Source organism: Triturus cristatus, chromosome 11, assembly GCF_964204655.1.
Source record: "Triturus cristatus chromosome 11, aTriCri1.1, whole genome shotgun sequence".
Classification (NCBI taxonomy): domain Eukaryota; kingdom Metazoa; phylum Chordata; class Amphibia; order Caudata; family Salamandridae; genus Triturus; species Triturus cristatus.
The window spans coordinates 923,926,121-923,948,380 of record NC_140594.1 but is presented as its reverse complement, the minus strand read 5'-3'; the positions used below and the strand labels follow the sequence as shown (position 1 = coordinate 923,948,380).

Sequence of the window (22,260 nt, the reverse complement as noted above, 5' to 3'; positions counted from 1 at the left end):
CATCCATCACGGGTGTCACGAGTGACGTGGCACCGCCAATAAAAGAGCCCGGGTGCACGTGCTTGTGGCCAGTTACTGCTACACATCTCCTGGTGTCTGTGTCCATCCTTTACGTAATGTGGGCCTGAGGTCCAACATCACACTGGCGACGAGGCGGGCAGTTAACCCCGTGTACCTGCAGTTCGCTACATTCTCGTCATTTAGGGGTAGAAAAGGAACGTGCCTGAGAGGCGGCACCCCATGGCAAGGTCCACGGCCCCCAGAGTCTGCAGTGGTGATCTGGCGTGACTTCACTCTCTGCAGTCACAAAGCTGCAACCGAGTCTCGTCGTGCCACACTTCCGACGTCTGAGGCAGAGGAAGATGACCGGGCGATCCCGGGGTAGGCGAGCACCCCGCAACATTGTCCCGTTCCTTACCCGTACAGCCAGCTTCTACCCAGGTGGCAAGCCAGAGTCTGAGGCTGTTCCTGCAAGCAAGCCCCCACGCTGGTACAGCAAGCAGCCCACAGCGGTAAGGCAGCCTGCGACCTGAAGGCATCCGAGCGGCAGGCCAGAGCACAAGGCCATCCCGGCAGACAAGCCCCATGCTGACACAGCATACAGCCCGCAGCACCAAGAGGACCCGCAATGCCACATCTGCCACGGTCCTTGGCCCCGCTTGCACCCACCTGCTACTTCCAGTGCATCGGCAGCCTCCGCAGCCTCCGCAGCTCGAGGCTCAAGTGGGGCTAGATGGCTGCCGGTCGCCTCGCTGGCCCAAGGTGGAGGCATGGTGAGTGGATGCACCTGCCCGCCGAAAACACAGCGCGGCCCACAGTGAATGGGAACGACCACCTCAGCCGAGAGAGAGCCGTCGCTGCAGCACCACCTGGCGACCGTGTGGCCAAAGCGCATTCAAGAGAAGAAAGCCCTTGACACAACAGCCCCATCTAAGACTGAGTGCGGGATCACGGCCAGCCGCTAAAGCCCTCAGTGGGGGCTGTGTGCCTCTGTGGAACCCCCTGTTTGTCCTCCAGGCCTGCCAAGTCTACTGAGCAAACCCTATCCGCGCTGCACGAAAGTCTGTACTGCCCTGCATAACGCCGGTGAAAGGAATCACCGCATAAGCTTTGAAGGTACCTTCAGGACGGGTAAGCGCTGTCTCGCTCGGAAGAGGCCCCTGAGCAATGTCGCCGACGTGTGGAGGCCCGAAGACGCGGCAACGGCGCGGCAGTGCAGTACACAGGTCCATGCCCTCGTACTTGCTCAGGCGCGAGGAAGCTCCCTACCCGCCGCCAGCCGTTCCAGCCATGAGGGAAGCACCGCCAGTAGTGAGAGCCCTGCAGCAGCCCCTTTTAGTGCCCTGAAGTCTGCAGCAGGCCGGCCAAGCTACCGCAACCCTCAAGAGACTGCCGTGGCCTTTGGAAAGCAGACTCAGGTACGGCGCCACACAACAGTCGCATGCCTGCACCGCCACCTAGTGGTCACACACCGCCCCGACCCGGCATCCCTGCCCAGCAGGAGCGCAGCGCGAAGCGGCCCCGGTCCAGAACCCAGGAGTTCAACCGCCCCAGCCCCTCCGACGGCCATCCAGAGCAATACGCAGCGCAACTGTGAAGAGAATGGCCTGCCTCACCTGCTCCGCACTGCGCAGAAGAACGAGATGGTGGAAGGCAGCCCCACCCGTGCAGGCCCTTCCCTCTTCTGGGCCACAGGTCCCCACGGGAGGGATTGACACCTATGCTTGCTTATGACCGCCCGGTCTGTCTGCCTCAGCGCTGCACACTCCCAACAGTCGAGTCCCACAGTTTCCAGGTAAAGATTGCCGGGAAATTTGAACACAGCACTGCCACCTCATAGCTGTTGGATGCAACACGCCCTCCGGCAACTGCATTAAGCAGGCCCAATACACCAAGCCCTGGTACGGCACCTTCCAGATCAACAGAGGCAAGAGAGGCCTAGACAAGAGGCCCCCAGCCCAGGTCGCCACCCACAAGGAAGCGGACACACGCACTATAGCATCAGAACTTCACCTCCCACACTGCCAAGCACACCCTGCTACTGTCACCTAGGAGCACTACCCCTGCACCTGCCTGCACGACACCCACTGGAACACTGCGAGGCCCTGATGAGCATCACGGTGGGGAAGAGATGCCAGCAATGGTTCCGCCCAGGTATAAAGACGAGACATTGCAGTGTGGAGGACAATGCTGCCCCATCACAGAAGTGTCAAGCCTCAAGAGAAGCACACAAAGACGGGGGCATTGCGTGCCACCCCAATGGGGTGCCTAGACTGTCGAAGTAGAAAGACTGTTGCATATCACCAAGGGCTCCCAGGTAGTCCGAGGCTTCTCCAGCACAAGCAAGTGCCAACCAAGCTCAAGCAACAACACCAAGGACCCTGCAACACACGGCCCACTAGCCAGAATGGACGACCAGCCGGAACAGCAATGTCGCAAGATACCCCTCCACACCAACGGCACCAGAGAGACTGGTGCAGAGCACGCACCACATGTGGCTGCCCAACGCCACCGCCAGAGCAGAGGTAGTGTACAGACACCACCGCAAACTGCACCACAGGCACACCAAGTGCCAGAAGAGGGTGTCGGAAGCACGCAGAAGGCTGCACCAGTTGACCTGCCAGTACGGGCAGGCGCCCGAGAGATAGAGACATCTCCATGAAGAAGCACTGCTGGACGAATCATCAAGAATGCCTGCATCTCTACTGCACCAGCAAAGCCCCGCAGTGGGCCGAAGACAACACAGAGTGTCCTCCCTCGCACTACCTCCAGATGGAGTTGGCAGTGACCCACAACAGGAAAGAGCGGAGTCGCACACTCCACGTGGCAGGCCGCCACAGCAACATACGCTCCCACAACCAGCGACACGTGACCGGACGTCGTGTCACCCAGCAAGCAAGGAGCACGTCACAAAGTGACCTGTCCAAACAAGCACGCCGGAGCAAAGGCAGAAGCCAGCCCATGACAGCGCCCCCTCGAGGTCCAAGCTCAACGCCCTCGAAGAAAGAAGAGAGTGACTGCTCTGTCACCCCAAAAACCGGATGAACACAGGTGTGCTGAACAGACCAACAAAGGGAGAAGACCGAGGACTCGCCCAGCAAGTCAAGAGCACACCCTGACACACCAGACAGCCACCAAGGCGGACCGACGTCCCTGGATACAGCCTCATGGGTGATCCGAACATAAGCCGCAGCAAATACAAACCGCGTCTCATCCTAATGCTTCCCCAGGTGACCGTCCATCAACGAGCGTTGGCAGACTAAGTCAAGCGGCATCCCTGCTCCTGTCCGCAGATGCCATGGTTGAAGATCAGCACCGAGTGTCCGTCCTCACACCGCCTCAAGATGGAGTCGACAGTGGCCCCAAGACAGGCAAGAGAGGATTTGTACGCTCTACGTGTCACGCCGCCACTGAAACTCAACCTCATCAAGGCGGAGGCACATGGCTGCCAAGTCCCTCCTGACATCCAACTCTCCCAGCAAGTCACCACCACCGGTCATCCCTAGTCACCACATGGCTGGAAACCGCCATCACGCCAGCCATCAGCACAAGCATCAAACACCACTCCCAGAGTATCGAGGCACTGGAGTCCCACGCTGTTGCCACAACAACCGAGAAAAGAGACCAGAGGCTGCCTGTGAACCGGGCATACCCGTGACCCGCGGCAGCGAGATCAAGTATTGGCCAAGATACCTCCACCCTAGAGGGTTGTGCGTGCAAATAAGTAACGGCTCCTCGGCGGTCTTGCAGCTGCCGCCAGTTGGCACACAAGCGGCCGCGGCGCAGCCCTCCTGCAGTCCTGCAGCAACCCCGACAACGGGCCTCCCCAGGCGGGAGAGTGAACAGAGACTTTGCCCCACCGACAAGTCATCGGTTACAGCCAAAAGGTTCCTCAGAGACAATTGATCAGACAGCGCCTCCATGAATTCTCACCTGGGACTCCATCCACGTGCATGACGCTACCCACTATAAGGAACTGTTAGAGATCACCACAGACCATCACCGACTTCAGCAAAGTGGAAGCCATGCAAGACCACAAGACATAAACCAAAGGAAATGATGGACGGAGTGTTGAACATTGCAAACACTCACCCCCAGTCAACTGATCTGGGTTTAATCCATCACCATTCCTTAGCCCACTCTGCCACCCCAGTTCAAACATGGCCATATGCAAATCAGTCTGACCCTGTGCCCCATGGGAACAGTCCAGCCCGAACTGCCAAGCCATGTCTTCCCTGGACCGGAAACAAGCTTCCTAGGACCGGTTTCTGGCATTTCAGCCGTCTTCAGCCAGGCTTGCTTTAATCCAGTGGCAAAGTGAGCAAGGGACTCACGTCTGAGCATACTCTGCCAACTTATGGCGAACAAAGCAAAAACCAAAGGAAATGATGGACGGAGTGTTGAACATTGCAAACACTCACCCCAGTCAACTGATCTGGGTTTAATCCATCACCATTCTTTAGCCCACTCTGCCACCCCAGTTCAAACATGGCCATATGCAAATCAGTCTGACCCTGTGCCTCATGGGAACAGTCCAGCCCGAACTGCCAAGCCATGTCTTCCCTGGACCGGAAACAAGCTTCCTAGGACCGGTTTCTGGCATTTCGCCGTCTTCAGCCAGGCTTGCTTGAATCCAGTGGCAAAGTGAGCAAGGGACTCACGTCTGAGCATACCCTGCCAACTTATGGCGAACAAAGCAAAAACCAAAGGAAATGATGGACGGAGTGTTGAACATTGCAAACACTCACCCCCAGTCAACTGATCTGGGTTTAATCCATCACCATTCTTGTTGACTGGGTGTGAGTATTTGATTGGTTCTGATGCTCCGTCCATCACCACCCCCTTTTGTACCGCTTTGTTCGCCATAAGTTGGCAGGGTTTGCTCAGACGTGAGTCCCTTGCTCACTTTGCCACTGGATTCAAGCAGGCCTGGCTGAAGACGGCTGAAGTGCCAGAAACCGGTCCTAGGAAGCTTGTTTCCGGTCCAGGGAAGGTATGGCTTGGCAGTTCGGGCTGGACTGTTCCCATGAGGCGCAGGGTCAGACTGATTTGCATATGGCCATGTCTGAACTGGGGTGGAAGAGTGGGCTAAAGATCGGTGATGGATCAAACCCAGATCTGTTGACTGGGTGTGAGTGTTTGATTGGTTCTGATGCTCCGTCCATCACCACCCCCTTTTGTACCGCTTTGTTCGCCATAAGTTGGCAGGGTATGCTCAGACGTGAGTCCCTTGCTCACTTTGCCACTGGATTCAAGCAGGCCTGGCTGAAGACGGCTGAAGTGCCAGAAACCGGTCCTAGGAAGCTTGTTTCCGGTCCAGGGAAGGCATGGCTTGGCAGTTCGGGCTGGACTGTTCCCATGAGGCGCAGGGTCAGACTGATTTGCATATGGCCATGTCTGAACTGGGGTGGCAGAGTGGGCTAAAGAACGGTGATGGATCAAACCCAGATCTGTTGACTGGGTGTGAGTGTTTGATTGGTTCTGATGCTCCGTCCATCACCACCCCCTTTTGTACCGCTTTGTTCGCCATAAGTTGGCAGGGTATGCTCAGACCTGAGTCCCTTGCTCACTTTGCCACTGGATTCAAGCAGGCCTGGCTGAAGACGGCTGAAATGCCAGAAACCGGTCCTAGGAAGCTTGTTTCCGGTCCAGGGAAGGCATGGCTTGGCAGTTCGGGCTGGACTGTTCCCATGAGGCGCAGGGTCAGACTGATTTGCATATGGCCATGTCTGAACTGGGGTGGCAGAGTGGGCTAAAGAACGGTGATGGATCAAACCCAGATCTGTTGACTGGGTGTGAGTGTTTGATTGGTTCTGATGCTCCGTCCATCACCACCCCCTTTTGTACCGCTTTGTAGACCACAAGACATGTCATCATCAGTGAACTGACGGTATGCAGCGGATGTCTCCAAGCCGGCGGTCGTGTCCTGAACCCCTCTAAACTATGGGTGCCTGCCAAAATAGTCCTGCTGCAAGCAAGTCACTAGCCCATGTCTGACGTCTTCCTGCCACCTGACTCAGAAGATTGATGGACCCTGTGGTATCTAGTTAACTGTTTGTTTTGTCTCCACAGGTTTGACTAACGTTTTGTTTGTTCCTCAATAAAGTTGGGGAGGAATGTAATGTCCTGCGGGACACGTTCTAGTGTTCTGCAAGAAGCTTTACTCCCAGCCACTCCCTTGAGGGCTGGAAACACATGCACCCCCACACCCATCCATCACGGGTGTCACGAGTGACGTGGCCCTGCCAATAAAAGAGCCAGGGCCGGACTGGGAACCAAAACAGGCCCTGGCAAAGTGCTCGGCCGGCCCCCCCTGGGGCTTGGGGGTGCCGCCGAGCTCTTTGCCAGGGCCGGTTTTCGGACGATTTTGTTACAGGGCCAATTTTGCTGCAAAAACGGCCCTGAAACAAAAACGACCCCCAGGGGCCCAAAACCGCCCCCCACCCTTGCGGCGTACCGGGGGATCGCCCGGTGCCCGCTACGGCCAGTCCGGCCCTGAAAAGAGCCCGAGTGCACGTGCTCGTGGCCAGTTACTGCTAAACATCTCCTGGTGTCTGTGTCCATCCTTTACGTAATGTGGGCCTGAGGCCAAACATCATATCTAGTTTCAGGGTCATTTTCTGCCGACACTTTCTTCCCTCTCGGTGCAATAGAAACAACATTGTATAAATTTATTGTACAGGAAAAAAATGTATCAACAGATATATTATAGCTTGGGTTTAGTAACCCTTTATTTTAAAGTAGCTAAACTACCAACAATATTTAGAGACAACGATGAAATAAAACATTAGCATTCCTACTTTTTTTCTCTTCCTGGGGATAAATGGACAATTTTGCTTCAAAAAGCCCTTTCGATTTAATCCATTTTATTTGCACACATCTCACTAAGGACAGTCTTCGTAACTGGTAGAAGAGGTTGAGGAAAGGTCATGGGACAGACAAATGAAAAACGACATCTGATGTGAAGAGGGCTTCTGATTCGTGAAACAAGAAGAATGTTACTCTATACACGTGGTTATGTCACCATGTGAGAAAACAGGTCAGAACATGGGCAATGGTCGAGTCTAACACCCAATCAGAGATGGAGGAACTGTCCGGCAGGAACCAGCTTTAAGAACCAGGCAGTGCTTCTGCCTGCAATACAAAACATGAACAAAGCATTCTGGGTCACTTCTACAACACATCAGCGCCTGCGCAAATGTCAATTATGCACGTATGCATCACGCAAACATCCTTGGCAGCCATCAGAACTTCCAAAATTGTGAATGTCTCAACTTTTCCACTTATATGTGCATTGTGGTGAACTTTGCAATGAGCACTCATATATAACAGCTATGCACATCATAAAAAACATTACACAAGAGTTGATGACCTTGGGTTTGTCAAAAACCCCGGTGCACACAGCCTTGAATGTTCAATAAAGTGAACCTTTAACTTAAAAAAACTATAGCCTTTATTGTGTAACGGTAACTTCACGGTATTTAAACTTTTACAGGCTGCCAGGTATAAAAGCCGGCAGCACTCAGCACCAGCCAATCATTAAAGGTCAGACTTCAAAGCACATGCATTGAAGTACAGAGCCAACAAACCTTCACCTGTTCATCCCTTGTTAGGGAATGCATGCATTTACACATACATAAACACACACCATGGCAATCTGTCCAGCAAAGACCTGCAAACAATATTTATTCATTCATCCTTGTTAATGTGTTTCAGTTCTGATTGAACGGAATCAGGAGTTCTGAACTTATTTTCTTCATATATTTTTCCATATGTAAGCATTTGGAGACTTATCCGAAGACCAGACTTACATGAAGGAAGTGGTAGAGTTTTTTAAATTGTTAATCATGTAAAATATTAGCTCTTTTTGTGATCATGTGCTTACTTAGATGTGAAATGTAAATTGTTCATAGAAGGATTGGAAAAAGAGCCATTAGAGAAAGCGATCTATTTCAGGTATCCATTTTTGAACCATTGAAGACAAATGCTACTGAAGTTTGTTTTACAATGTTTTCTTTTCATATCTACAATTCATGTCCATTGCAAAACTTGTAAATGTCTAAGGTGTCTGGAATCCCCAAGGTTACTGTGACCACTGAAAATGTCCCACAGTACAAACTCTGTCCAAGATATTTGCTTTCCTTCTTGTTTAAGTGACTTGAAGGTATGTTGCAATTGTATCGCTGCCATGTGAGTTTTTTGCTGTGCATCTGTATGTGCCTGTGTCAGACCTTCTTGGGTTCTGAATGACTAGAGTACCTTGAGGATGTAGAAGTTCACTGCCAGTAGGTCGGCCTTTGTTGGCTGTGGATAGGATGGAGCGGTCTGGCATCTCCCATGAAATCTCTGGCTTTGGTACTCCTATTGCCACACAGTTAAGTTGTATCGCGACTCCAGAATTAGTTCGTATACTTTGAGGCGGCCTGTTTGTAATCCTTGGAGCGAATGCAATAATCATCACAGGGACCACTATTGACGAGTCCCCTGCATTGTTCTGAGCCCTGCAGATGTAGTTTCCGTGATCCTGAGTACTAGTTTCTCGGACAACCAAAGTTCCGTTTTCATGAAGAATATACCTGCCATTAACCTGAGGCCTACTCAATGTAAAGCCACTTGGAATTGTCCATATAATGTTTGGCTTCGGGATTCCATCAGCGAGACAGTGAAGAGATAATTGTTCCCCACTAATAACCTTTATGGCTTTTCTTGGATGAGTGAGAATGGTAGGCTTTTGCCCAACTTCCAAAATGATGAGCTTTTCTATGTATCCCACTTTGTTCCTGGCTGCGCAACGATATTTACCTGCATCCTCCCTCGTTGGATTGTAAATGATGAAGGTACCATCACTTCCTATTTGATAGCGAGATAATGTCTGCTCACTGGAAAACCGCGTACCATTTGGCAAAAGCCAGATCATTTCTGGAGGTGGATTTCCATCAGCAGAACAATTCAATATGGTGGTGGTGTCAGGTCTTGCAGTGATTTTTTCATTGAATGGATTTTTGAACATGGGCCTCCTAAGCATGTCGGTTGCTTCCAGTTGCACCACCAGAACAGTTTCTCCACCATCGTTGCGTGCCACACAGATGAACTCTGCTGTATCTGATGCTCTCACATTCCGTATTTCAAGTGTTCCATTTTTATGCACTATAATTCTACTTCCGAAGTATGGAGCATTTAAGAAAATGTTATCTGGCATAATCCACATGACTTGAGGTGGGGGTGTCCCTTCAGCCCTGCAATCAATTAGCTTTCTAGAATGTTTTACAGCAGTGTCTTTGATAACAGTTTTGTTTGTGTACAAACCATTTATTAATGGCGGTCTTGAGGTGACCTCTAGTTTGTATAGCTTTGTATCCTCCCCAGCAGCATTGCGAGATACACACATGTACTCTCCCTCATCTAGCAGCTTCACCTTGGTGATGGACAAGGATCCATTAACATGAAGTAGGTATCTATCATTGGAGGCTGATATCTTTTCACTGGAAGGGAGCAACCAGAAGGTTCTTGGCCTGGGCTCTCCTATGGCTTCACAATCAAAGGTCGCCACTTCACCAGCTCTCGCTCTGGCGAATGTCTTGTAATTGTGTTTTATGCGCGGTGCAGCAGTGACTACAGTTATATGGACCTTCATTTCATCTTTGCCCAGAGTGTTCTGGGCAACACAAGTATAGTCTCCTTCCTCAGTTATTCCTACTTTATTTAGAAAGAGGGTCCCATTTTCAAAGAGGACATATCTTCGAAACCGGCTGCGCCCATTATCATCTGCTTGGAGCACATTATTTATCATTGTTCCATCTGGTAAGCTCCAGGATATCTCAGGGATGGGTGCACCAGAAGCTTTGCAGTCGACTTTGAAGTCTTTTCCATACGGTACCTGCTTTTTGAAGAACTGCTTTTGGTCAATTTTCGCCGGTTTCATGGTCACGCTTACTCGCATTAACATGAGATCATCTCCAATTTTGTTCCTTGCCACACACAGATAATCTCCTGCATCCTTCTCGGTAACAGCTTCGACAAGCAAAGATCCATTAGGATAGACATGGATACGATTTCCCATTCTAAGAAAAAAGGAAAATACATTATTTTCTAAAGAGAGATGATGGGAACGTTTCTGCTGGTTGTTCATTGCACAACAAGAACAAATGCAAATAAAAGATTAAATGCTTTAAATAACTGCTAAAATATCAGAGCATTGTGATGAGCAAGAGCTACTGAGGGTTTGGAAACAGAATAGCTTGTAGTTCAAATGCTGAAGATGAATTTATAACGTACTATCTACTCTGTGTAAAGTGAGACTGTCCTGATAGCCCTCCTAAGAGTGAACATTCATTTACATATATAAATGATTCATATTATAATAAAGATGTACCAGACTAGACCTCAGTATCTTTAGAGAGCTAGCGCAAATTTTATTTGGGAGTAAATCTGCTCACAGGGTACTGTGGTGGACCTTTAAGGATAGTGTTGACTGCAAAATGTGGTCAGCACCCATGTATGTGCAAGTTTGTTGGTAGGCACAAGCCATGTTTGATGGTTTCCAATCCTAAAATCTGTCAAGAGTAGGGTTAAAGCCACTTTCCAGAGTAAAAAGGAGAGGGAAAAACAACAAAATTGGAGGGCTTGTTGGATAAAAGATTCCTGCAAGGGCAAAACATTATTCATGTAGGGAAGCAAAAAAGGTAAAAGAATGAGTCACATCTTTGCAACCCGAAAACTAAATTTGCTTCATGAATGAATGTTTGCACCTGTGGGTACCTCTGAAACCCTGCAAAAATCACAGCTTTCCAAAAGTACTAAAATATTTCAGGCAAGTTGAAAATGTAAGAAATTCTTTGATATAAACCTCTACAGTGTTGACCCTCATGCCAACCCATTTGTGAATCACTAGTGTGGACTGAACTCAATATCATTATATCCATTACTGAATAACACCACTTAAATGCAAGAGATGTATGCAGTCCTTTTGTTAGGAAGGGCTGTTCCTCTACAAAATACTTGTTTTGGTAAACGCAAAGAAGAGAGATTAGGCATTCTTATTCACTTGTGCTTGCTCCATTATCAAACCTCTCTCAAGTATAACTTTATACTTTCCACTTCTATAATTATGGGATAAAATGGCTGTAACATTCAATCCCATTTTACCTGTGTATTCAATTCATCTATGTGTCTTTGGAGATCCAGATTCTGGAATCCAGTCATTCAAAAGGAATATCATCCACATCAGCATCTTTGGGATCAGCTAATATAGCTCCAACATGCTTCTTTCAATGTCTCCCGTCGGGGTCTTTGATTTATTATGACATCATCCCATGCACCAGAAATGATGCCCCTAATAATATAACCAGTGGCCGCTTCCTATCACCATGGATCTAGAGCTTCTCTTCCCATGAAACCCATGCTGAAACTCTTCCTTGGGTCCTCTAACGCTCCTCTCTTTCATCCCTGAACATATCCTTCTCACTAGAACATAAGCTACCTCTCTCCCCTGGACCATTCAGTGCTCCTTCATCAACTTACATACTGCACTGAACTTCCATCTGAAACCTACACTGGTCCTCCTCCTTGGCCCCCACTCATATCTCCCCGTATTCTGCACTACAATCCTCTAAGCAATGTAATACTCCCCATTCCTTCGCCTTGGACCAGGTCCTGTTTCCCTACTGGACCCCGCACTGCTCTCTCGATATTTAGCTGTTTCTTCCTGTCTAGACCTCATGGTGCTCTCTAACCATGTGGCTCAATGCTCCTGTTTACACCTTTTATCCTGGGTTGCCTCTCAACCATTGGGACACTGCAGTACTCCAGCTGGTCTCTGTATGGCTTCCCCCTGGGATCCATTCAACTTTGCTCCTCGCTAAGCTTGTGTTGCTCATATCCAGGAGGGAGTCACTTCACTGGAAGTTCCATTGATTGCAACACACTCGGCACAGCTCCCAACTGGAACCTGTGTGCTACTGCCATCATTGAACCCAATGCTGCTACTTCCCACCCCAGCCCATTGCCCCCCCACACTAGAGCTCTTGCCTACCCTTGTGGAAGCTGCAGAGCTCTTTCCCTCTTGTCTCTGCACTACTCCAACTGGAACCTGTGCAGTTGCTGAAGCCTGCACTGCTACTTCATCCCTAGATCCTCTGCTTCTCCCCTGAACTCTAACTTGGACCCTTTCTTGAAGCCTGTTCCACTCACTTTCCGATTGATTCTGCACTCTTTCAGTTCCATTCTCCTGCACTCCACCCCCATGACTTTTCTACGATGATGAGAGTTTCACCAAGCTTCAATAACATACAAAACAATTAGCAAAAATGCCCATGTATGCAGGACAGAAGTACCCACTACTGGCATCCATCAAATGGATTGAAAGATTAACATATCTTAACAATTGTTTTGTAACTCTACAAATAGTTCACATTTTCTATCCACTCAGCAAATAGGAATGACGTAGGAATTGGTATATTCAACACCAATTTTTGTGTATCATTCTTTACCGCAATTTTCTCCTCATGTAAGTTTGGAAGGCTTGACTTGCTGAAATGTAAAAGTCCAGAATATGGGAGATGGAGTAATTACAATGGTACTTGAAATTCTGATCCCGGCACAATAAGGATGTGGGAACTTAACAGACCACTTGTAATCAGGATCTTAGGGGAATATTATCAAGAAACTGCGTTACAATTAAGCGGCGATAATGGGCTTGATAATATGCCCTGGAGAATTCCCATAGAAGCCCATGCTCTGGTGTCGACATGGGCTTCGATTGGAATTCTCAAGGGCATATTATCAAGCCCATTATCGCCGCTTTAGCAGCAGTTTTCTGCCGCTATAGCGGCGATAATTTTAACACCATGCTTGATAATATGCCCCTAAGTGTTTCAATGTGTAACTTAACTCTGGAGAACAATTCTTTAGTATTTTAATACCCAGAGCCATTTCATTGTTTAATTTACTGAAATAGATTTTGATTTAATACATAAATCTTCTTACCTGTGCCACTGGTCAACAACTGCTTTGGAAGGCAACCTCCATATTATCCTTGGTTTCGGTTCTCCAGTAGCTGAACAGTTGAGAAGCAGCTGACCCCCGAAATTCCTTTCAGTGAATTTTGGAGACACAGTTATTATCTTTGGATCTGATTCTTTCTGCTCCACGGTAAGACTTATCACCCGCCTCTCAGACCCTGTTGAGCTGGTAGCAATGCATTCATAATTTCCACTATCGGCAGACACAAGGTTCCTGATGTAAAGGGTTCCATTGGAGAACATAAACAATTTAGAATTAATAAATTGCAAGGGCTTTACTTCGGTTCCGTCAAAGAGGACCCAGTGCACACTTGGGTTAGGATTTCCCCTAGCAGAGCAAGGAAGTTTCAGGTTTTCACCTAATATCCCTTCAACTTGTTGCCTCTTGTCTTCCAAAATAATAGGGGGAGCAGCAATTACCTGGATTTTTACTTTAAGGGTCTCTGACCCTGCTTGGTTGCTAGCCAAGCACTTGTAAAACCCTCGATCATAAATAGTCATATCAGAAATTGTTAAAGTGCCATCCGGCTTTACTGAAACTCTGTGGTTTTCAGAAGAATATTCAGAGACAGAGGACCTGTTTGGAAGAATCCACACAATATCAGGGGTAGGCCGACCCTCTGCTTGGCACTTCACAGCTACAGACTTGCCAGAATGTACTGTGATCTCCTTTAAATGTCCCTCCAAGATTCTAGGAGGATATGCGATCACGGACAAGGTGACAAGTAGACGATCAGATCCATATTGGTTTGCAGCAACGCACAGGTATTGGCCGCGGTCATGAATACTCACATTTGGAATAGATAGAGTTCCATTAACAAAAATTTCCAGTTTATTTCCACGGCGGCTCTTCAGTAGGAAGGGTCCTAGTATGTAAATAAAATAGCAAATTAGTTCTTTAGATGGGTAATATATCTGTCACACTTTAATTTTTTGGGCAGTAATTTCCAGTTTTCCATACTCTTATGCTGACCACTGAGCTTTTTTCTCATGCGAGAGTGTGTTGCAAAAATAGACAGCCGTAAGTAATTGTAAGCAAGGTAATTTATTCTAACAAACAGATGGTGAAAGGAGGGATCTCACAATGAAAAGCATTACCAAGTCCGAGTTTTCATGCAGATGACCCCTCCACCTAGAAAAACAATAGTTCTCATACAAATCGCATGAGCCTCAAGAGACAACAAATACATAACTTGGCCCACAACTACACTACCCTGCTTTGATCAACCATACATATCCTTTACATAGCGCGTCACCCATACCTATGTTCATACTCACACACATTATTTTAATTCTAGTATTATACATCAGCAACCTTTTTCTCTCCACTATCTTAGACTGATTATGTTTTCAGCATGCCTCTGTGATTGATGACAACAAACTCACACATACCCCAGGAATGACCCATTCTCCTATTTTACCCAGCAATTGCACTGGTCTATTCATCCAGATCCGGATTAAGGGCCTAATTTAAATTTTGGTAGACAGACTACTCTGCTGTAAATGTGATGAAATACCCTGCACGCCAAACCTTCAGTCTCCCTGCCTCATTTAGGGCCATATGTAGGTAAATAATTGTTACCGATTCATAAATACCGAATTTTACCGAATCGGTATTTAAGAATCGGTAAGTTATATGTAGGTCAACAATCGGTAAACATTACCGATTCGGTAATATTCGGTAAACATGAATCGGAATTTACCGAATCGGTAAATACCGAAGTGGTATTTACCGAATCGGTAAATACCGAAGTGGTAATTACCGAATCGGTATTTACAGAATCGGTAAATACCGAATCGGTAGTTCCAAAACACATGAATTGATGAATCAGCCAATCCTGTGCTACCTAAACCCCACCCAACCAGGAAGTGGCCACACCCAGGCAGGTGCACACAATCAGCAGACTCTGGAGAGGCTGGGAGTGCTGAGGAGAGGAACAGAGCAACTGCCTGATACAGCCCTGGAAACAGCAACTATGGCCAGCCAGGACACAGAGAGCGAAGGAGGGGAGAGGAAGTGAAAGCTGAAATTCAGCCAAAAGGAGCTGCAAGTACTGGTGGAGGAGGTTGTGAAGCAGCACCAGAAGCTTTTTGGCAAACAGTCACAGCAAGTGCCTGAGTCAGAGAAACGTAAGATCTGGCTTGGAATCCAGGCACAGGTGAATGCCATTGGAGTGACCCCCCGGGACATCGATGTCCTCAAGAAGCGGTGGTACGACATCCGTATCATCACGAAGAGGAAGGTGGCAGAATTGAAAAAAGAGGCCAGCCGGACAGGAGGTGGAGGTGGAGGCAACAGGGCACCAGCCCTGACAGAACTGGAGGAGCTAGTGGAGACCACCATTGAGCCAGAAAGCATTGTGGGGATTGGGGACGCTGACAGCTCCGGCAGAGGCACCTCGAAACAAGGTAAGACGCTTGCACAGCAATGTGCCCCCCCCTACCTCTATCCCAACTCCCCAAATGTACAATGAGAATCCCACTCCAGTACAGGTGTTAGTGCATGCCAGCAATGCATCATGGGAGATGTAGTCCCTGAAAGCCCAAACATGATACGATTAGCACAGATTAACAGGGCATGTGACACACAGTAGCGAGAAGCAGGCAGAGGACATTGAGATACTGTTTAGAAAATGTTTTGTCATGTCAGCAAATCAATGCTTCAGGTACACTTAGCTGATGTCGCTTTTCTGTCCACAGGCACTACTGCGCACAGAACTGCCCATGACAAGGGAGAGAGGGCACACCACAAACACAGCGCGGAGAAGGCCACCACCAGTGCTGGGCAGGGAACGGCCCCACAGGCAGTCACACCACCCCAGCCAGCATCGCCGCTCCAGCCAGCATCCCCACTCCTGCAGGTGTCACCACCATTTTCACCACCTGCATTGCACAGGTTGAGGAGGCGTCCTGCTGCCAGGTTGAACGTGACAGACTCATCGTCTGAAGACTCGAGGGGGGCGGAAACGTCCACTGTACCCCAGGATGTAACCCATGCCAGTGTGCCTTCTGACTCTGAGGGTGCACACACAGGTGGCAGACGGCGCCGCAGGGCTCGGCCGCAGAGTCCACCTCCCCTAGGGCTGGGCCATGGAGTCTCCTCAGGGCTTGAGGCCACTATGGTGAAAATCCAACGCATCCAGGCAAGGGCAATGGTGTCCGTACAGCGACAAATGCGTGGGCTCAATCAGACATTTGTAAACATTGACAAGGGCATCAGCGCCATGGCAGGGGGAATGGCTGAGATGGCAGCGGGCATGCGGGACATGTCCCAGTCCATCATGCTGCTGTGCTCAAAGTATGATGAGGACAGGGCAGCACGGCGCAGGGGACATCAGAGAAAGGATCTGAACTCAAGGGCAGTGAACCAGCTGGCGACTGCCACTTCGCTGCTCTGCAGGCGCTCTGTGGCGATGCAGGAGGGCCTTGCGCACTGCAGCACAGATGTGTCCAGGGGGATGGTGAGGGTCACGAGTGCACTAGAAGTGCTGCTCACCAGCCAGTCTGCAACAACTGGCGCTTTGGATGCTGGTGACACAGAAGACACGACCAGCAGGAGCAGCATAACCCCCCCTGTCCCAGACACACGTCGGAGCAGCAGGCGGCAAGGTGGTGCCACTGGTACCCCAGCCAGTGAGGACGCTCACTCAATGCCATCCCGCACTGGTGCGCGTGGGCGCAAACACTAATGCGTCAGGAAAAACAAAGACACTATTGGGTGAAGTAACCCTTAACTGACATAAGTTTATTTCTCAATGTTGATGGAATAGGTTTCCCTTTGTGTCGTGGCGTAGTGCTGCCTGATTAAACTACGTTATGGCATCCGACTACTGGCTGTGTCCCCTTACTCATTCAGAAATAGTTGCTTGTGATCTCTGCCCGTCTCACTCTCCCATCTGTTGATGTTGGCACTCCTGCTGCGTTGGCCTCTGGCTGTGCAGACTCATCATCATTGTCCTCAATATATGTCATTTTGACCTCTGTACCTCTCTTCGTGGCAAGGTTGTGCAGCATTGCACAAGTGGCAATTATCTTGCAGCAGAGGATGGGTGTGTACTGGCGTGCACCTCCGCTTTTATGGAGGCAGCGGAACCTGCTCTTCAATAGTCTGAACGTGCGCTCCACCACATTGCGTGTAGATTTGTGTGCCACATTATATCGTCTCTCACTCTGGGTTGATGGGTGTAGGTAGGGAGTGAGGATGAATGACCGCACGGCATATGCACTGTCGCCTAGGCGAGTAAAAGGGAACCATCAGTCACATGCCTCAATACACTATGATTTGCACTAAGTACTATGGAGCGGCACTGTTACTTACCTAGCAGGTATCCTTCTCCAAATTCTCCCGCAAGCAGTCGTGTGTAGATCCCACTGTTCTGGAAGATGTAGGAGTCGTGGGTGCTCCCAGGGAACTTCGCAACAATATCAGTGATGATGTTCCCTGCATCGCAGATTACCTGCACATTGATGGAGTGGGTGGACTTTCTGTTCCTGTAGATGTGCTCAGTGGCAGCTGGTGGGCAGATTGGGATGTGTGTGCCATCAATACAGCCAATGACATGGGGGAACTGTGCCATGTGATAAAAGTCAGTTTTAGTTTTCTGCAGTTCAGCCTGTGTGTTTGGGAAGCTGATGTAGTGGTGCATTCTCTGCATCATGGCATCCAGGAACTTCCTGAAGAAACGGGACAGGCAACTCTGGGATACACCGCCCACCACAGCTGTCACCCCCTGGTAACTGCCAGATGCAAGTAGATGTAGGCTACAGAGAACCTGCACATGTGGTGGTATGGCATGCGCCCTTGTTGTTGGCTGGTCCAGGAGTGGGTGCAGGTCCCTTATCAGGTCCATGATGGTTTGTGGGTGTAGCCTGTACCTTTCATGTATCTCAGCCTCAGTCAGTTGAAAGAGTGTGATTCGCTGTCTGTAAATGCGTTCCTCCCGTCTCCAAATCCTCAGTCCTGCTGCCTGTAGACGTAGGTGCCTTGCAATGACATACAGAGCGGCCATGTTGTCCACGCTGTTGCATTTTGGGATTGCTTATATGCACTGTTGATGCTTACCACCTGCTTTCAATCTGTGTTAATTACCGACTCTTAATTACCGAATTTCATGGATTTCTTAATTACCGAATTTACCTACATATCTTTTCCCGTTTTACCACTTCATATTTACCACTTCATATTTACCAATTCGGAAAATATGTATTCGGTAAATATGAAGCGGTATTTTAGAATTCGGTAAATATGAATCGGTATTTACCGATTCATATTTACCGAAACTGTTTTTTGGCCTCCTACATCTCACTTGACTAAATACCGGTCGGTAACGGGATATTTACCGAATTTCGGCCGTTACCGACCAGTATTTAGCTACCTACATGAGGCCCTTAGAGTCAGGCAGATCATAAGTATACTGTCGAAGGAGCACCCATTGGCATTCAACAAAATACTTCCTTTGATGGCCTTATGGATCAGGAGCAGTTGGAGGGAGGACTTTACACCATCTGCCCTATATAGAGGGGATAGCGTAAAGTCTGTTTTTTTCTGCACCACTTCCAGGAAAAACCGGACAATAAGGTACAGGAAATACACAAAAATGACCTCCACACCCTGGGAGAAAATTCTCAGTATGTGGGGGTCATTCTTTTTTTCCTATTCCAAAACAAACCTCAGCTTTGGGAGTTTATTTATAAATAACATGAAAAGTTTTACAGACAGCCTTTATGACTTCTGATACAGTCCATCAAACTTTTCCTACATTGACAGGATCTGCCATGGTAGCTTTTCCTGTCAATGTAGAGAGTTTTCTGTAGGGCTGGTGGACAATTCTAAATTTGGCAAGCGGAGGAGGTCCCTCATGATGGTGGAGGTCTTGTGCTCTGCTATGCCGATGGAGTAAACTCTGTCCACCAAACTCTGTCAAGCCCTAAATTACAAGATAATGCAGAACATCAAAATGTGTATTATATGCAAGTTAATGTCTACAGAATATTCTAATGGGTAAGAACTAAAAAAATAATTTTGCAACATTTTCACATCCACACAATAAGGATAATAGTAAATACTTACTGTTAGAAATGGGGGTCTCAAGTTGGCAAGGGATTGCACCTTTGTCCAAATAGGGACCCTTCTTCCTAGTCAGGATAAGGAAGTTACACTCCTAAAATAACCCCTGCTCAACCCCTTGGTAGCTTGACACGAGCAGTCTGGCTTATTTTAGAGGCAGTGTGTGAAGCATTTGCACATAACCAACAATAATACAGTGTAAGCACTACAAACGGACACCACACCAGTTTAGAAAATTATTTAATATTTTGGTATACTTAAGACAAGACTAAAACGTTAAAAATCCACAATACAGTAATTAAAAATCTTCAGTTAGCAAAATAACGTTGTAAAACAGTTCCTTGATGTCAATAGCTCCGACCGGGGCTATCACTGTGTCGTGAGCAAACAAATCCAAGCAGTTCTGGCTGACTGCGGCATCGCGGGCCAGCTGCGATGTCGGGAAGACCCACAAACAGTACCTTTCGTTCAGCTTCCGAACACACAGCATCCGCAGGCGTCGGTTCCAGATGTTGGTGCAGGAGTCTTTGGGGCCCTCGACGTCACACGCGTTGCAGACCGAACTACTCTTTGTTGAAGTCAGGCGCGCTGGCGTCGGCAGGCGTCAGGTGCTGCGGTGCAAAGTGCAGCAGTGCTCTCAGGTCACGGTGTGAGCAGCGGCTCGGTGGCAGTGTCAGATGGCATCGTCGGTGAGACCAGGGTCGCGGTGTGAGATGAAGGCGGTGCTCATCACAGTGCTGGCAGGTCGAGGTGCAAGCAGCGTCGTCGTCGTTGCTGAAGCGCTGTCGTCGGCTGACGAACTGGAGTCGATGGCACCAGTGTCGGTAGGTCAAGGCTGCTTGGCAGGACGAGGGCGGTGCATCGTGTAGCTTTACGAGCGGTGCCCTCAAACCACGGTGCAAGCAGCGGCGTCGATTCCAGAGTGGAGCGCCTTCGTTGGGGATATCAAGGCGTCGTCGTGAAGCGAGGCGGTGCAGAGTGCGTTGCCCACAGGTCACGGTGCGAGCAGCGGCTCGGTGGCGGCATTAGCAGGCGTCGTCGGTGAGACCAGTGTCACGGTGCGGCGTTGCGGCGGTGACCTCTGTTGTGCCATCAGGACACGGAGTCGGCAGCGTCGTTGTCGACGTCGTTGGGTTGCTTTTCCTCTGTTGCAGCACAAAACACACAGTCCCCAGTGCTGAGGGCAGAAGAGCTTGAAGAATTTGCTGTTCCTGAGACTTCTTGAACAGGGGGCAAGCTCTACCTCAAGCCCTTGGAGAAACTCACAAAAGTAGATTACAGCAAGTTCAGTCCAGTCCTTTCACGGCCCAAGACAGAAGCAGCCACTGCAGGCCAACACAGCAAAGCACACAACAAAGTGGTAGTTCCTCCTCACAGCTTCTCCAGCTCTTCTTTTTGGCAGTCTTCTTGATCCAAAAGAGTTCTGAAATATTGGGGTCTGGGCCACAATATTTATGCTAGCAAATCCTTTGTCCTCTGAAGGCAGAGGGTCCTGTACCTAGTTCAAACCAGTTCGGGGTGCATTCTGCCACTGTGCACCTTCTTCCTTTGTCAGTGTGGGCCAGGGTCATCAGATGCACCACAGGAGGTGAAGCCAGCATTGTGGAAGGCAGGTACAGCCCTATTTAGACCCAGGTGTTACTCCTCCCACCACTTCTCATGCAGATAGGTCTATTCAGCCCTGTGCTGACTCACCCTGTCTCCTGGAGTCTCCCCCAGCCCCGGTCACTCACAAACCAGACATGCAATACACAACCTAGCAGATGCAGGCTGGATGGTTAGGCAAGAAAATACCTACTTTCTAAAAGTGGTATTTTCAAACACAGAATATTAAAACCAACTTTACTAAAATATGTATTTTATCATTCTGAGTTCAGGCATACTAAATTCGTTTTTCTACCATGTTCCCTGGGTCAGTTAGGATTATAAGATAGGAACAGGTAGCCTTGCAATAGTGAAAAACGAAATTGGCTGTAATTCACGATCAGGACATGCCACACACACCAGGGCATGTCCTGCCTTTCACACACAATGCACCCTGCCCACAGGGGTACCTTGGGCCTACTGTAGGGGTGACTAACATGTAGAAAAGGGAAGGTTTAGGTACTGGCAAGTGGATGCACTTGCCAAGTCGACATGGCAGTCCCAGACTGCACACAGGCTCTGCAATGGCAGGCCAGAGTTACACTTTATGCACTGTTTGCGTGGGTGGCACAATCCAGTGCTGCAGCCCACCAACAGCATTTGATTTATGGGCCCTGGCACGCACAGTGCACTTTACTAGGTACTGACACATACATCAAATAGGCCAATCATGGAAACACCAATCCATAACACATCTTACTATAGGAGCACTTGCACTTTACCTCTGGCAAGCAGTGAGAAAAGAGCGCAGAATCATTACACCAGCAAAAACAGAGTCAAAACCTGGAGGTCAGAAAGCGAAAACTATGGGGAAACACGCCAAAAGATGCTAAGTCTAACACTTACTGACACACCTTGTAATCTACATGTGAATAATCCAACACTTCAGTCTTGTTTTAACATTTAGTTAGCAAGGAGCAGCACTTGTGAATAAGCAAATATCTTCAATCTAGTCTACTGCAAAATACTTACTCTACTTATATGGGCAGTGCTCAATTTTTAAATGAATAAAGGCCTTGTTTATAGCATTTTGGCATAGGGTAGCCAGGCAGATTTCTGCGCTGCCCTATGCCAAAGTGAAAGAACAGCAATGTACCATATTTAAGCCATAGAGTGCATTTCTGTCCTTTTTGCCTGTGCAGGGGCCGTTTCAGCGCCCTAGCACCAACGTAGGCACCATTGCACTAAGGTGCAGGGTGCCTTCATTGCAGGCAGGATTGTTGTTATGCAGTTGGGCGCTTCAAAATAAAGAGAGAGTAAGGAAAAATAGAAAGGCTACTTGTCCCGTTCCCTGGGTAGTCACTGAATAAACAAATTGGACAAGTCCTTGGTAGATATGAGGGTCGTAGTTAGTGACCTGTACCTACGCAGGAGGAGCGTAAACAACGGTTTGTTGTTTAAGGAAACCCCTCACCCACCTACCTAGGTGGCATGCTTTATCATCGGGGTCCAGCTGGATTACCGAGTGTAATCCAGCTGTGCTTCGACGCCTGAACTACAGCGGAGCGTTTTTTTGTGTGAAAAGTGTAC

At 48.8% G+C, this 22,260-nt stretch overlaps 1 protein-coding gene across 1 annotated transcript in view; it reads right to left on the bottom strand.

The window, feature by feature from the left end:
- Positions 1-7,429: 7,429 nt before the first annotated feature.
- Positions 7,430-22,260, bottom strand: part of IGSF10 (immunoglobulin superfamily member 10) — a 144,420-nt gene continuing 129,589 nt past the window's right edge. Inside the window, exons 6-7 of the mRNA XM_085634882.1 lie at positions 12,985-13,885; positions 7,430-10,061 (exon numbers count right to left, since the gene is read on the bottom strand). Of these exons, the coding sequence (XP_085491008.1) occupies positions 8,150-10,061; positions 12,985-13,885 (2,813 nt within the window). The 3' untranslated portion in view covers positions 7,430-8,149. The remainder of the gene's footprint in view (positions 10,062-12,984; positions 13,886-22,260) is intronic.